This window comes from Bubalus bubalis, chromosome 24 (genome assembly GCF_019923935.1).
Source record: "Bubalus bubalis isolate 160015118507 breed Murrah chromosome 24, NDDB_SH_1, whole genome shotgun sequence".
NCBI classification, from domain to species: domain Eukaryota; kingdom Metazoa; phylum Chordata; class Mammalia; order Artiodactyla; family Bovidae; genus Bubalus; species Bubalus bubalis.
Window position 1 is genome coordinate 23,417,332 of NC_059180.1, and position 16,553 is coordinate 23,433,884.

General features: G+C 37.6%; 1 protein-coding gene across 1 annotated transcript in view; it reads left to right on the forward strand.

The window, feature by feature from the left end:
- DNAH3 (dynein axonemal heavy chain 3) overlaps positions 1-16,553 on the forward strand; it is a 242,044-nt gene that overhangs the window by 130,606 nt on the left and 94,885 nt on the right. Inside the window, exon 40 of the mRNA XM_025274559.3 lies at positions 8,176-8,421. Within this exon, the coding sequence (XP_025130344.3) occupies positions 8,176-8,421 (246 nt within the window). The remainder of the gene's footprint in view (positions 1-8,175; positions 8,422-16,553) is intronic.

Below are 16,553 nucleotides of genomic sequence, written 5' to 3' on the forward strand. Positions count from 1 at the left end.
TTAATTGACCGTAAGTGCATAGATTACTTCTGGGCTTTCTATCCTGTTCCATTGATCTATGTGTCTGTTTTTGTGTGATATTTTTGTCTTTGGTATTTTGCTTTTGGTATCAGGGTGATACCATAGAATGAGCTCAAAAGTATTGCTTCTTATGCAATTGTTTGAAATAATTTGAGAAGGTAGGTATTATCTGTAAATGTTTGGTAGAACTCACCTGTGAAGAAAAGTCTTTAGACTTTTCTTTTCTGGGAGATTTTAAATTACTGATTTAGTTTCATTAATGGTCTGTTCATATTTTCTATTTCCTCAAGGTTCAGTCTTGAGAGATTATACCTCTCTAAGAATTTTTTCATTTCTTCTAGATTGTTCATCTTCTTGGTATATACTTGTCCGTAGTAATCTCTGCGATTACTTTGTATTTCATAATGTTGGTTATAATTTCTCCTTTTTTATTTTTGACTTTATTGAATTGAGCTTTCTCTCTTTTTTTCTTAATGAGTCTGTCTCAAGATTTAAATGACTGGCTTTAAATGACATTAAGCTAGATGGACCTAATAGATATATATAGAACATTCCACCCAAAAGCAGCAGAATACACATTATTTTCAGCTGCACACAAAGCATTCTCTGGGATAGATCACATTCTAGGCCACAAAACAAGTCTTGGTAAATTTAAGAAAATTAAAATCATATCAAATATCTTTTCCAACCACAATGCTATGAGACTAGAAATCAGCTACAAGAAAATAAAAACTGCAAAAAGTACAGAGGCTAAAAAATATGCTATTAAACAACCAATGAATAACTGAATAAACTAAAGAGAAAATCACAAAATACCTGGAGGAAATTTAAAACAAGCACAACAATCCATAATCTGTGGGATGCAGCAGAAGCAGTTCTAAGAGGGACGTTTACAGTGATACAAACCTCAAGAACAGCAGCAAGAACAATCTCAAACAACTTAACCTTATACCTAAAGGAAACAGGAAAAGAATAACAAAACCCAAAGTTAACAGAAGCAAAGAAATCTTAAAGATCAGAAGAGAAAGAAATGAAATAGAGACTTAAAAAATAGAAAAGATCAATGAAACTTAGAGCTGGTTTTTTGAAAAAATAAGCAAAATCAAGATTTGCATTTTTAGTAATAATATCACAGAAGTGATGGTGTATCCTCAGTAAATCTTCAGCGAGTACATAATGTGAACATATCTTATTCCTGTTGAAGGTTCTGGTCAAAATTATCTTTGTTCATAGTTATATTTCTCCACTGTAATGTTACTGTTTTTTTTTTCCCTTTGGGATTAATAATTACATCAGGGGAGATAATTTCAAGCTATGCAAATATCCTATTTCTCCTCAGACTTTCATGTACTGATTTTAACATCCATTGGTAGATCTTATCTACAGCAATTATTAGGCTGGCATTTCCTAATGTAAATTTCCTATTTAAATTTATATTTCTTTTAAAGATTAGAATTCTTCTCTAAAGAAGAACTATTCTTCCCTACTTATTTATTCAATTATTTAGTGATCAAATATGAATTCATGGATATTCATTTTGTTCTATGAATTATAATCCAATGCTATAATTATTTATTTTATTGTTCAAATGGCTTTGACAATTGGGTACACCTTCAAGTTGGTTCCTGTGGTCATTTAACATGTTTTTATCTTCAAATTGCTAAGATCAGAAATGAAAATGCAGACATTACTACTCATTGTACAGAAAGAAAAAGGATTATAAGAGAGCACTATGAAAAATTTTATGGTAACAAATTTGATTACTTAAATGAAATGGGGAAAAAAATGCCTACCAAGACACAAAATCTACCAAGACTGCAGCACAAAGAAATCTGAATAGATCACTGACTGGTATTGGTCAGTTATCAAAAGTCTCACAACAAAGAAGAATCCTGGATCTGACTACTTCATTGGTGAATTCTACCAGACATTTAGGGAAGAATTCATATTGATCATGCTCAAACTTTTCCAAAATGTTTAAAAGAGAACATTTCCTAACTCATTCTATGAAACAAGCATTACCCTGAAACCAAAGCCAGACAGAGACACTACAAGAAAGTTATAGACCAATATCCTTTATAAACATTAGTGTAAAAAATTCCCCTAAAGGCCAGAAAGGCAATTTTATCAGCATATCTAAAGGATTCTACACTGTAACCAACTATGATTAATTTCTGTGGTGCAAGGATGTCTCAATGTATGAAAAGTAACCAATGTGTGATACATGTAATACAAATATAATTAACAGAATAAAGGAAAAAACACATTGTCTCAATGCAGAAAATCATTTGACAAAATTCATGAAATCATGATAAATAATATTGAACAAGGTAGGAATAAAAGAATACTACCACAACATAATAAAAGTAAAATACGAAAACCTCACAGTGAACATAACACTCAATGGTGAAACACTTTACCATTTTAACTGCAATAAGGAAAGGATGCTTGCTTTCACTACTTCTATTCAACATAGTACTGAAAGTCCTAGCCAGAGTAATTAGGCAAGAAAAAGAAATAAAATTATGTATTCACATTAGAAAAGAAAAAGTAAATTTATCTGTTTGCAGGTGATATGATCTAATATGTACTAAATCCTGAAGACTACACACACACACGAAACTGTTATAAACAAATTCAGTAAAGAGGCAGGATACAAAATCAAACACAAAAATAGTGCAGTTCTATTGCATTTCTATACACTGACAATAAACAGTCTGAAACCTGAGTTAAGAAAACAATGCCATTTAAAATAGCCTGACAGAGAATAAAATACATAGAAATTAACCAAGAAGGTGATAGACTTCTGCAATAAAAATTATAGAGCATGCCCAATGAAATTAAAGAACATTTAAAATAGAAAAACATTCTAAGTTCATGGGATGGAAGACTAAATATTGTTAAGATGTCAATACAACCCAAAATAATCTACAGATTCAGTGCAATTTCTATCAAAATTCCAATTACATATTTTACAGAAATATAAAAATCAATCCCGAAATTCATATGGAATTTCAAAGATCCTAAATAGCCAAACAATTATGAAAAAGAAGAACATAGATGGAGAACAAAGAACACTTTCTGATTTCAAAAGTTACTACAAAGCTACAATAATCAAAACTGTGCAGTGCTCACATAAGGACAGATATACACGGTGATAGAAGCAAGGTTCGATGCTGTAAAGAGCAATATTGCATAGGAACCTGGTATGTTAGGTCCATGAATCAAGGCAAATTGGAAGTGTTCAAACACGAGATGCCAAGAGTGAACATCGACATTCTAGGAATCAGCGAACTAAGATGGACTGGAATGGGTGAATTTAACTCAGATAACCATTATATCTACTACTGTGGGCAGGAATCCCTCAGAAGAAATGGAGTAGCCATCATGGTCAACAAAAAGTCCGAAATGCAGTACTTGGATGCAGTCTCAAAAATGACAGAATGGTCTCTGTCATTTCCAAGGCAAACCAGTCAGTATCACGGTAATCCAAGTCTAAGCCCCAAGCAGTAACACTGAAGAAGCTGAAGTTGAACAGTTCTATGAAGACCTACAAGACCTTCTAGAACTAACACCCAAAAAAGATGTCCTTTTCATTATAGGGGACTGGAATGCAAAAGTAGGAAGTCAAGAAACACCTGGAGTAACAGGCCTTGGAGTTTGGCCTTGGATTACTGAATGAAGCAGGACAAAGGCTAATAGAGTTCTGCCAAGAGAACACATTGGTCATAGCAAATACCCTCTTCCAACAACACAAGAGAAGACTCTACACATGGACATCACCAGATGGTCAACACTGAAATCAGATTTATTATATTCTTTGCAGCCAAAGATGAAGAAGCTCTATACAGTCAGTAAAAACAAGACAGGGAGCTGACTGTGGCTCAGATCATGAACTCCTTATTGCCAAATTCAGACTGAAATTGAAGAAAGTGGGGAAAACCACTACCATTCAGGTATGACTGAAATCAAATCCTTTATGATTATACAGTGGAAGTGAGAAATAGATTTAAGGGACTAGATCTGATAGAGTGCCTGATGAACTATGGACAGAGGTTCGTGACATTGTGCAAGAGACAGGAATCAAAACCATCCCCAAGAAAAAGAAATGCAAAAAAGCAAAATGGCTGTCTGAGGAGGCCTTACAAATAGCTATGAAAAGAAGAGAAGTGAAAAGCAAAGGAGAAAAGGCAAAATATACCCATTTGAATGCAGAGTTCCAAAGAATATCAAGGAGAGATAAGAAAGCCTTCCTCAGTGATCAATGCAAAGAAATAGAGGAAAACAATAGAATGGAAAAGACTAGAGATCTCTTGAAGAAAATTAGACATACCAAGGGAATATTTCATGCAAAGATGGGCTCAATAAAGGACAGAAATGGTATGGGCCTAACAGAAGCAGAAGATATTAAGAAGACGTGGCGAGAATTCACAGAAGAACTGTATAAAAAAGATCTTCATGACCCAGATAATCACGATGCTGTGATCACTCACCTAGAGCCAGACATCCTGGAATGTGAAGTCAAGTGGGCCTTAGGAAGCATGACTAGGAACAAAGCTAGTGGAGGTGATGGAATTCCAGTGGAGCTCTTTCAAATCCTAAAAGATGATGCTGTGAAAGTGCTGCACTCAATATGCCAGCAAATTTGGAAAACTCAGCAGTGGCCACAGGACTGGAAAAGGTCAGTTTTCATTCCAGTCCCAAAGGCAGTGCCAAAGAATGCTCAAACGACCACACAATTGCACTCATCTCACACGCTAGTAAAGTAATGCTCAAAATTCTCCAAGCCAGGCTTCAGCAATACGTGAACTGTGAACTTCCAAATGTTCAAGCTGGTTTTAGAAAAGGCAGAGGAATTGGAGATCAAATTGCTAACATCTGCTGGATCATCAAAAAAGCAAAAGAGTTCCAGAAAAACATCTATTTCTGCTTTATTGACTATACCAAAGCTTTTGACTGCATGGATCACAATAAACTGTGGAAATTTCTGAAAGAGATGGGAATATCAGACCACCTGACCTGCCTCTTGAGAAACCTGTATGCAGGTCTGGAGGCAAAAGTTAGAATTAGACGTGGAACAACAGACTTCTTCCAAATATGAAAAGGAGTACGTTAAAGCTGTATAGTGTCACCCTGCTTATTTAACTCATATGCAGAGTACATCATGAGAATTGCTGGGCTGGAGGAAGAGAAGCTGGAATCAAGATTGCTGGGGGAAATATCAATAACCTCAGATATGCAGATGATATCACCCTTATGGCAGAAAGTGAAGAAGAACTAAAGGGCCTCTTGATGAAAGTGAAAGAGGAGAGTGAAAAATTTGGCTTAAAACTCAACATTCAGAAAACTAATATCATGGCATCTGGTCCCATCACTTCATAGCAAATAGATGGGGAAACAGTGGAAACAGTGGGTGGACTTTATTTTTCTGGGCTCAAAAATCACTGCAGATAGTGACTGCAGACATGAAATTAAAAGATGCTACTCCTTGGAAAGAAAGTTATGACCAAGCTAGAGAGTATATTAAAAAGTAGTTTTTAATATTACTTTGCCAACCAAGGTCCATCTAGTCAAAGCTATGCTTTTTCCAGTAGTCATGTATGGATGTGAGTGTTTGACTTTAAAGAAAGCTGAGCACCAAAGAATTGATGCTTTTGAACTGTGGTGTTGGAGAAGACTCTTGAGAGTTCCTTGGACTGCAAGGAGATCCAACCAGTCCATTCTAAAGGAGATCAGTCCTGGGTGTTCATTGGAAGGACTGATGTTGAGGCTGAAACTCCGATACTTTGGCCACCTGATGCGAAGAGCTGACTCCTTTGAAAAGACCCTGATGCTGGGAAAGATTGCGGGGGCGGCAGGTCGGAGGGGAGAAGGGGATGACAGGATGAGTTGGTTGGATGGTATCACTGACTCAATGGACATGAGTTTAGGTAAACTCTGGAAGTTGGTGATGGACAGGGAGGCCTGGTGTGCTGTGGTCATGGGGTCACAGAGTCAGACACGACTGAGCAACTGAACTGAACTGAACTGATACACCAATGGAATGGAGTAGAATGTCTAGATATAAATTCGTGCATGTATTGTCAAATAATTTTCCACAAGGATGCTAAGACCATTCAATGCAGAAAGGACATTCTTTTTTCTTTTTCCTCTTTTTGTTTGTTTTTGCCTGCACCACGTGGCATGCAGGACCTTTAGCTCCTCCACCAGGGCTCTAACCCATGCCCTCTGCAGTGAAAGTACTGATTCTTAACCACCGGACTGCCAGGAAGGTCCCTAGGACAGTCTTTTCAACAAATGATGCCAGGAAACCTGGATATCCACTTAGAAATAAAGGAAGCTGGACCTTTACTTAATGCTATGTACAAAAATTAACTCGAAACAAATGGAAGACCTAAACATAAGAACTGTGTGTGTTCAGTCACTTCAGTCGTATCTCTTTCCAACCCTATGGACTGTAGCCTGCCAGGCTTCCCTGTCCATGGGATTCTCCAGGCAAAAATACTGGAGTGGATTGCCATGCCCTCCTTGAGCAGATTTTCCCAAACTAGGGAATGAACCCAGGGTCTCCTGCAGCTTCTGTATCCCAGATGGATTCTTTACCACTGAGCCACCGGGGAAGCCCTAAACCTTTAAAATTTCTAGAAGAAAATCTAAGGTAGAGAGCTATTTGGAAATTATTTCTTGGATATGACACCAAAGGCACAGCAATAAAAGAGAAAAAAGACAAATAGAGTCCATGAAAATTGAAAACTACTGTTTTCAAAAGACTCTATCAACAGAGTAAAGAGACAACTCATAAGTGGCCGAAAATCTTTAAAAATCATATAAATGATAAAGGATGAATATCAAAGACTCTGTTAACAGACTAGAAGGATGACTCACAAATGGGGGAAAATCTTTACCAATCATATATAGAATAAGAGATGAATATCCAGAATATATAGAGAATTCCTAAAATTTAACCACACAAAAACGAACTGACTAGATAATACTCAAAGGTCTTAAATAGACATTTCTCCAAAGAAGATGCACAAATGGTTTATAAGCACATGGAAAGATGCTCAACATCACTAATTATTAGGGAAATGCAAACCAAAACCACAGTGAGATACCATCTCATACCTATTAGGTTGGATACTATCCAAACAACAACAGTACTAACAATATTAACAATCAAAACGAACAGGTATTGACGAGGATGTCAAGAAACTGGAACCCTTGTGCACCACTGATGAAATGTAAAATGGTACAGTTGCTATGGAAAATAGTTTCTCAGTTCCTCAAAATTAAAAGTAGAATTACCATATGACTTAGCACTTCCACTCTGGGTATATATATAAAGAAATTGAAAGTAGAGACATAGACAGAAATTTTATTCATAGCAATATTATTTTTGAATATAGAACCGATGTTCATAGCAGCATTATTCATAGTAACCAAAGATGAAAACAACCCAAGTGTCCACCAATCAATGAATGGATAAATAAAATGTAATACATGCATACAGTGAAATATTATTCACCTTAAAAATGAAGGAAATTATGGGGAGTTCCCTGGTGGTCTAGTGGTTAGGATTCAGTGCTTTCACTGCCCTGCCAGGGTTTAATTCCTGGTCAGGAAACTGAGATCCTTCAAGCCACATGGCACAGTCAAAATAAAAATTCTGATACACATTCTGATACATGCTGCAAAACAAATGGAGCTTGAGAACACTATGCTCAGAGAAATAAGCTAGTCAGAAAAAGACTATATTATTTCACCTCTAAGACATATCCAGATTAGTCAAATTTATAAAGATAGAAAGTAGAATGCTATTTGTCATGTTGTGGGGAAGCTGGTAATGAATTAATGTTTAATGGGTATAGAGTTTCAGTTTTGCAGGATGAAAATAGTCCCAGATGTGAATAGTGGTGATGGTTGCACAAAAACATGGATGAATTTAATACCACTGAACTTTAAAATGGTTAAGATTGTAATCTGTGTGTTATGCATATCTTACTACAATAAAAAATTTATTTTAATATATGTAGAAAAGGATCAGGCCACTCATTCAATATCAGTCCCTTCCCCAGGCCCTTCAAGGATAGAACTACCCAATTCATATCTATTGCACTGTGCAGTTTTTTATGAGATTCTTATTCTTGCTTTTAGATGAAATCAGGGAAATAGAAGAGGAGGAAAGTGAATTATCTGAAGGCCTGACAAGCCAACAGATCTTCCTCTGGCTACAAGGTCTGTTCCTTTTTGCCTTGGTGTGGACGGTGGCCGGCACCATCAACGCAGACAGCAGAAAGAAATTTGATCTGTTTTTCCGCAACCTGATCATGGGTATGGATAATAACAACCCAAGACCCAAAAGTGTCAAACTCACCAAAAACAACATCTTTCCAGAAAGAGGTAACTTGGTACCTGTTTGTTTTGTCTCCCTGTAGTGGTTTGGAGCATTATGTTCCAAACCCAGTTAAAATGTGAGATCCATGTAAGGCCTTTACAAAAGCCAGGAAAGATTTTGTAGGTTGCCTGAGGAGGTATACTTCTTCAGAGCTGGCCCATGTGTGTAGAGATCGGTGACCCTGAAGTCAGGTCTTATGAGTTAATTTAACTACTAATTGTTAACTTAGAAAAAGTCAATATGACTTTTTAAAATTATCTATAATCTCAGTTGTAAAATAGGCCCCAGAGAACAACATGAAAAATACAACCACTTCTGTTTTTCTTACTCCCTTCTAGTCCTGTTCTCTGTATTTACACATGTCATATCATGCTGATTATGGTTTTAACATTTCCTTTAACATTTTTCATTATAGTCTAATATTGAAATGTTTATGGTTTTGCTACATACATTATCTTCAAAATGATCACTTTAATCATGTATTAATGTTCTGTATATTCCGTTCAGTTCAGTTCAGTCGCTCAGTTGTGTCTGACTGTTTGCAACCCCACGAACCACAGCAGGCTAGGCCTCCCTGTCCATCACCAACTCCCGGAGTTTACCCAAACTCATGTCCATTGAGTCAGTGATACCATCCAACCATCTCATCCTCTGTCGGCCCCTTCTCCTCCCGCCCTCAATCTTCCCCAGCATCAGGGTCTTTTCGAATGAGTCAGCTCTTCTCATCAGGTGGCCAAAGTATTGGAACTTCAGCTTCAACAGCAGTCCTTCCAGTGAACACCCAGGACTGATCTCCTTTAGGATGGACTGGCTGGATCTCCTTGCAGTCCAAGGGACTCTCAAGAGTCTTCTCCAACACCACAGTTCAAAAGCATCAATTCTTTGGTGCTCAGCTTTCTTTATAGTCCAACTCTCACATCCATACATGACCACTGGAAAAACGACAGCCTTGACTAGACAGACCTTTGTTGACAAAGTGATGTTTCTGCTTTTTAATATGCTTTCTAGGTTGGTCATAACTTTCCTTCCAAGGAGTAAGGATCTTTTAATTTCATGGCTGCAATCACCATCTGCAGTGATTTTGGAGCCCCAAAAAATAAAGTCTGACACTGTTTCCACTGTTTCCCCATCTATTTACCGTACATCAAGGCTCTATATTTTCATCCTGCTTATTTAACTTATATGCAGAGTACATCATGAGAAACACCGGGCTGGATGAAGCAAAAGCTGGAATCAAGATGGCCAGGAGAAATATCAATAACCTCAGATATGCAGATGACACCACCCTTATGGCAGAAAGTAAAGAAGAACTAAAGAGCCTCTTGATGAAATTGAAAGAAGAGAGTGAAAAAGTTGGCTTAAAGCTCAACATTCAGAAAACTAAGATCATGGCATCCGGTCCCATCACTTCATGGCAAATAGATGGGGAAACAGTGGCTGACTTTATTTTTTTGATGAATCATTCTATAGTTTTATAAATTTTATTTATCTTTTCCTAGAACCAGCTTTTAGTTTCACTGATCTTTTCTATTGTTTTTCAGTCTCGATTTTATTTATTTCTCCTGATCTTTATTATTTTTTTTTCTACTAACTTTGGGTTTTATTTGTTCTTTTTTCTGTTTCATATAGGTGTAAAGTTAGGTTGCTTATTTGAAATTTTTCTTGTTTGCTGAGGTTGTAAGCTTATAATGCTATAAATTTTCCTCTTAGAACTGTTTTTCTGTTTCCCATAGGCTTTGGATTGCCGTGTTTTCACTTTCATTTGTTTCTCGGTATTTTTGTTTGTTCTCTTTGATTTATACAGTGACCAATTGCTTGTTTAGCCTCCACTTACTTGTGTCTTTTGCAGTATTTTTTCCTTATAGTTGACTTCTAGTCTCATAGCTCATTGTTGAAAAAGATACTTGATATGATTTCAATTTTCTTAAATTTACTGAGGCTTTTTTGTGGCCTAGCATGTGATCTGTCCTGGAGAATGTTCCATGTGCACTTGAAATTATGTGTATGAAAGTGAAAGTGAAGTCGCTCAGTCATGCCTGACTCTTTGTGACTTCATGGACTATAGCCTACCAGGCTCCACCGTCCATAGGAATTTTCCAGGCAAGAATACTGGAGTGGGCTGACATTTCCTTCTCCAGAAGAAATAATGTATATCATGCTACTTTTGGCCAGAATGCTCTGTGAATGTCAGTTAAGCCTGTGTGATCAAAAGTGTCATTGAAGACCAGCATTTCCTAATGTATTTTCTGTCTGGATAATCTGTCCTATGATATAAGTGGGATGTTAAAATTCCCTATTATTATTGTATTACCAGTTACTCCTTTTATGTCTTATGTATTTTGCCTTATATACATAGGTGCTCCCATGTTTGGTGCATAGATATTTACAGCCATCTTCTTGGATTGATCCCTTGATCATTATGTAGGGTCCTTCCTTGTCCCTTGTAACCGTCTTTATTTTAAAGTCTGTTTTGTCTGATATAAGTGTTACTGCTTTGGCTATCTTTTTATTTCCATTTACATGGGATACCCTTTTGAGTCTGCTCACTTTCAGTCTATGTATGTCTCTAGGTCTGCAGTCAATCTCTGGTATCCATTCAGCCACTCTGTCTTTTGGTTGGAGCATTTAATCCATTTACATTTAAAGTAATTATTGAGATGTATATTCTTGTCATTTTGTTCATTGTTTGGAGTTGTTTCTGTAATCTTTTTTTTTCTTTCTTTTTTTGTTCTCTTAAGATCTGATGACTATCTTTAGTGTTACGGTTGGATTCCTTTTACTTCGTGTGTGTGTGTGTATATATTACAGATGTTTGGTATATGGAAACCATGAAGTTATATGGCAGTCTGTGTGTTTGTGTGTGTGCGTGTATAAGTTGCTGAGCTCTTCATTTCAAGTACATTTTAAAAATACTGCATTTGTACTCTCCTCCCCTCACTATTACTAGTTTTGTTACTATATTTTACATATAATTGTATTCTGTGTCTCTTAAATGCTTATTGTGGGTATAAATTTTACTACTTTTTTTCTTTAAATTTATTTTTAATTGAAGGTCAATTGCTTTAGTATTGCATTGATTTCTACCAAGCATCAACATGAATCAGCCATAAGTTTACCCATGTGCCCTCCCACTTGAACATCCCTCCCACCTCTGTCCCCACCCCACCCCTCTAGGTTGTTAATAGGCCCTTGTTTGAGTTCCCTGAGTCATATATAGCAAATTCCCATTGGCTATCTATTTTACACATGGTAATGCATATTTCCATGTTACTTTCTCCGTACTTCCCACACAACCTCCCAGCCATGTCCATAATTCTGTTCTCAATGTCTGTGTCTCCATTGCTGCTTTGCAAATAGATTCATCAGTACTCTCTTTTTAGATTCCATATATATGCATTAGTATACAATAACTGTATTTCTCTTTCTGACTTACTTCACTCTGTAATAGGCTCTAGGTTCATCCACTTCATTGGGACTGACTCAAACACATTCCTTTTCATGACTGAGTAATATTCCATTGTATATATGTACCATAGCTTCTTTATTCATTCATCTGTTGATGGATGTCTTAAGTTGCTTCCATGTCCTAGCTATCGTAAATAGAGCTGTAATGAACATTGGTTAGAATGTGTCTTTTTCAGTTTTGGTTTCCTCAGGGTATGTGCCTAGTAGTGGGATTGCTGGGTTACATGGTGGTTTTATTCCTGGTTTTTAAAGGAATCTCCATACTGTTCTCTGCCTGCAATGCAGGATGCAATACAAAGAATCCACCTACAATGCAGGAGACCCCAGTTTGATTCCTGGGTTGGGAAGATCCACTGGAGAAGGGATAGACTACCCACTCCAGTATTCTTGGGTTTCCCTTGTGGCTCAGTTGGTAAAGAATCCACCTGCAATGCAGGAGACCTGGGTTTGATCCCTGGGTTGGGAAGATCCCCTAGAGAAGGGAAAGGCTACCCACTCCCATATTCTGGCCTGGAGAATTCCATGGACTGTATAGTCCATGAGGTTGCAAAGAGTTGGACACAACTGGGTCTCTTTCACTTCACTTCACATATTGTTCTCCATAGCAGCTGTATCAATTTGCATTCCCACCAACAGTGTAAGAGGGTTCCCTTTTCTCCACACCCTCTCCAGCATTTATTGTTTGTAGATTTTTTGATGATGGCCATTCTGACTGATGTGAGGTGATATCTCATTGTAGTTTTGATTTGCATTTCTCTAATAATGAGTGATGTTGAGCATCTTCTCATGTGTTTATTAGCCATCTGTATGTCTTCTTTGGAGAAATGTCTGTTTAGGTCTTTGCCCCTTTTTTTGATTGATTGTTTCTCTGCTATTGATTTGTATGAGCTACTTGTATATTTTTTTAAATTAATCCTTTGTCAGTTGTTTCATTTGCTATTATTTTTTCCCATTCTGAAGGTTGTCTTTTCACCTTGTTTATAGTTTCCTTTGCTGTGCAAAAGTTTTTAAGTTTAAGTAGGTCCCCCTTTTTTATTTTTGCTTTTATTTCTGTTACTCTAGGAGGTGGGTCATAGAGAATCTTGCTATGATTTATGTCATAGAGTATTCTGCCTATGTTTTCCTCTAGGAGTTTTATAGTTTTTGGCCTTACTTTTAAGCCTTTAATCCATTTTGAGTTTATATTTCCATATGCTGTTAGGAAGTGTTCTAATTTCATTCTTTTATACATGACTGTCCAGTTTTCCCAGCACCACTTATTAAAGAAATTATCTTTGCTGCACTGTATATTCTTGCCTCCTTTATCAAAGTATCCATAGGTGTATGGGTTTATCTCTGGGCTTTCTATCTTGTTCCATTGGACTATATTTCTGTTTTAGAGTTTATTACTTTTGACTTTCAACCTCCTTGCTAGTTTTGTGTGTGGACGATTTCCTACCTTTACTGTTGGTTTGCCTTTGCTGGTGAGTTTTTTTGGTTTGTAATTTTCTTATTTCTAGGTGTGGCCTTTTCATTTTTGCTTTGAAAAGTTCCCTTTAACATTTGTCGTAAAGCTCATTTGGTGGTGTTGAACTCTTTTAGCTTTTGTTTGTCTGTGTAACTTTTTATCTCTCCATCGAATATGAACGAAAGCCTTGCTAGGTAGAATATTATTGGTTGTAGGTTTTTTCCTCTCGCCACTTAAAAAATATTGCACTACTGCCTTCTGGCCTGCAGAGTTTCTGCTAATAAATCAGCTGATAGCCTTATGAGAGTTCCCTTGTATGTTATTTGTTGCTTTTCTCTTGTTCCTTTTATAGTCTCCCTTGAATTTTTGTCATTTTTACTACAACATGTCTTGGTGTGTTCCTCTCTGCTTCCTCCTGTATCAGGCTCTCTGCACCTCCTGGACTTGGGTAACTGTGTCCTTTCCCATGTGAGGGAAGTTTTCAGCTACTGTGTTTTTAAATATGTTCTCAGGCCCTTTCTCTGCTCCTTCTTGTTGTTGTTCAGTCTCTCAGTCGTGTCTGACTCTTTGCAACCCCATGGATCATAGTACCCCAGGCTTCCCTGTACTTCACCATCTTCCAGAGCTTGCTCAAACTCATATCCACTGAGTCAATGATGCCATCCAACCATCTCATCCTCTGTGATCCCCTTCTCCTCCTGCCCTCAATCTTTCCCAGCATCAGGGTCTTTTCCAGTGAGTTGGCTCTTCACATCAGGTGGCCAAAATATTGGAGCCTCAGCTTCAGTATCAGTCCTTCCAATGAATATTCAGGGTTGATTTCCTTTAGGATTGACTGGTTTGATCTCAAAAGGACTATCAAGAGTCTTCTCCAGCACCACAGTTCAAAAGCATCAATTTTTTGGTGCTCAGCCTTCTTTATGATACACCTCTCACATCTGTACATGACTGCTAGAAAAATCATAGCTTTGACTATACAGACCTTTGTTGGCAAAGTTATGTCTCTGCTTTTTAATATGCTGTCTAATATGTCTGTCATAGGATGAGGCTAGTCTTGAGGCTAATCTAGGCTTCCTAGAGGGCCAGGCTAGTGCTTGTGCACTGGTGGAAAGGCCTGTGGGCCTGTGGGCCTAGAGGGGCTGTGGGCTCAGGAGGTCCTTAGGCAGCCTGTCTGCTGATGAATGGAGATGTGTCTCCACCCAGTTAGTTGTTAGGCCCAAGACCTTCCAGCACTGGTGCCTGCAGTTTATTGGGTGGGGCCAGATCTTGTATCCTGGGCTTCCCTGGTGGCTCAGACAGTAAAGCGTCTGCCTGCAATGTGGGAGACCCGGGTTCGATTCCTGGGTCAGGAAGATCGCCTGGAGAAGGAAATGGCAATCCACTCCAGCACTCTTGCCTGGAAAATCCCATAGACAGAGGAGCCTGATAGGCTACAGTCCACGGGGTCGCAAAGAGTCGGACACGACTGAGCGACTTCACTTTCACTTTCACTTTCAGATCTTGTATTAATGAGCTACGGGTAGGATTCCATTGTGACTGCTCACAGCAGCAGTATCTACATGGTACAAATATGGCTTCTGCCAGTGTCTATGTCCCCAGGGTAAGCCACTGCTACACTGCAATCCCAGCCTCTCCTCAAGATTCTCCAAGACCAGCAGGTAGGTCTAGCCCAGGCTCCTATCAGATTACTGCTTTTGCCCTGGGTCCTAGTGCATGCGAGATTTTGTGTGTGCCCTTGCAGAGTGAAGTCTCTATTTCCTCCCGTCCTTTGGAACTCCCAAAATTAAGTCCACTGGCCTTCAAAGTCAAATGCTCTAGGGGATATTGTCCTCCCAGTGCAGGACCCAGGCTGAGGAGCTATATATGGGGCTCAGAACTCTCACTCCTGTGAGAGAGCCTCTGCACTGTAATTATTGCCAGTTTGTGGACTGCCTCCACCCTATGGGTATGAGACTTGATTATATTGCCAGTCCATCCCTCTTAGCTGTCTCATTGTGGTTCCTTCTTTATGTCTTTAGTTGTAGAAGATATTTTCTGGTAGGTTTCAGACTTTTTCATTGATGACTGTTCTGCAAATAATTGTGATTTGGGTGTATTCTTGATAATTGAGCTCAGGGTCTTTCTATTCTGCCATTGTGGCTGAAACCCAAATTTCTTCTCTTTTTAAAAAAATATTAATAGACTTTAGCTTTAGAGCAGTTTTTGGTTTATAAAAAAATTGAACAGAAAGTACAGAGTTCTTTCTAGTTTAACTGTGTTCTTGTCTGAGAGTATACACTGTGTGATTTCTATTAATTAAAAACTTCTAAGTTGTGTTTTTTGGCCCAGAATATGATCTATCTTGGTGAATGTTCCATGTGAGCTTGAGAAGAATATATTCTGCTCTTGTTAGATGGAGTAATCTATAGATGTCCTTTAATTCCAATTGACTGGTGATTAACTATTGATATATCTTTACTCATTTTCTGCCTGCTACCTGTCAATTACTGATAAAGGGGTATAGAAGTCTCCAACTATAATAGTGTATTTTTCTATTTCTCCTGTAGTTCCATAAGTTTTGCCTCAGGTATATTGATGTTCTGTTCATGTTTGAAGTTTGATATTGATGTTCTGTTCATGTTTGAAGTTTGAAAATAGTACTTATGTAAATTTCTTCTCTTTTTAATGAGGGTGAGATTTAATTATATATATATATATACACAGAGAGAGAGAGAGAGAGAGAGCACTTATTTTTCGCAAGTTCTTGTTGACTTATTGATGTCCTTTCTATTGTAGTTTTCTTTTTTAACAGACTATGTCAAGATGTAGGTCTTCTTTTGTTTATTTTTCCTAGAACATGATTCTTTCAGTCATCAAAGGAAAATTTTATTCTCTGGCTTCTGTATTTATCATCTCCTCCTTCCTTATTTTTATGTTTTTGCCTTTTTTATTTAGATATTTCATTTTAATATGATTCACCCACAACTTCAATTATGCTTTTCCTGTCTTGACTTATTTTAATTCTGCTGTTGTATCTTTTGTTTCCTTGATGTCCTTCCTTAGTGTATGATTAAAAGCACAGGCCATGAAGTCATATTTTCAGAGGTTGAATCCTGGCTCTAGTATTTACTGGTTGGGTGCCCTTGAGAAAGTTCCTTAACATCTCTCGGTTTCCTCAGTTATCAAATGAGGACAACAATAGCACTAATTCATGGTGCTCTTATAAGAATTAAATGTGTTGATGTA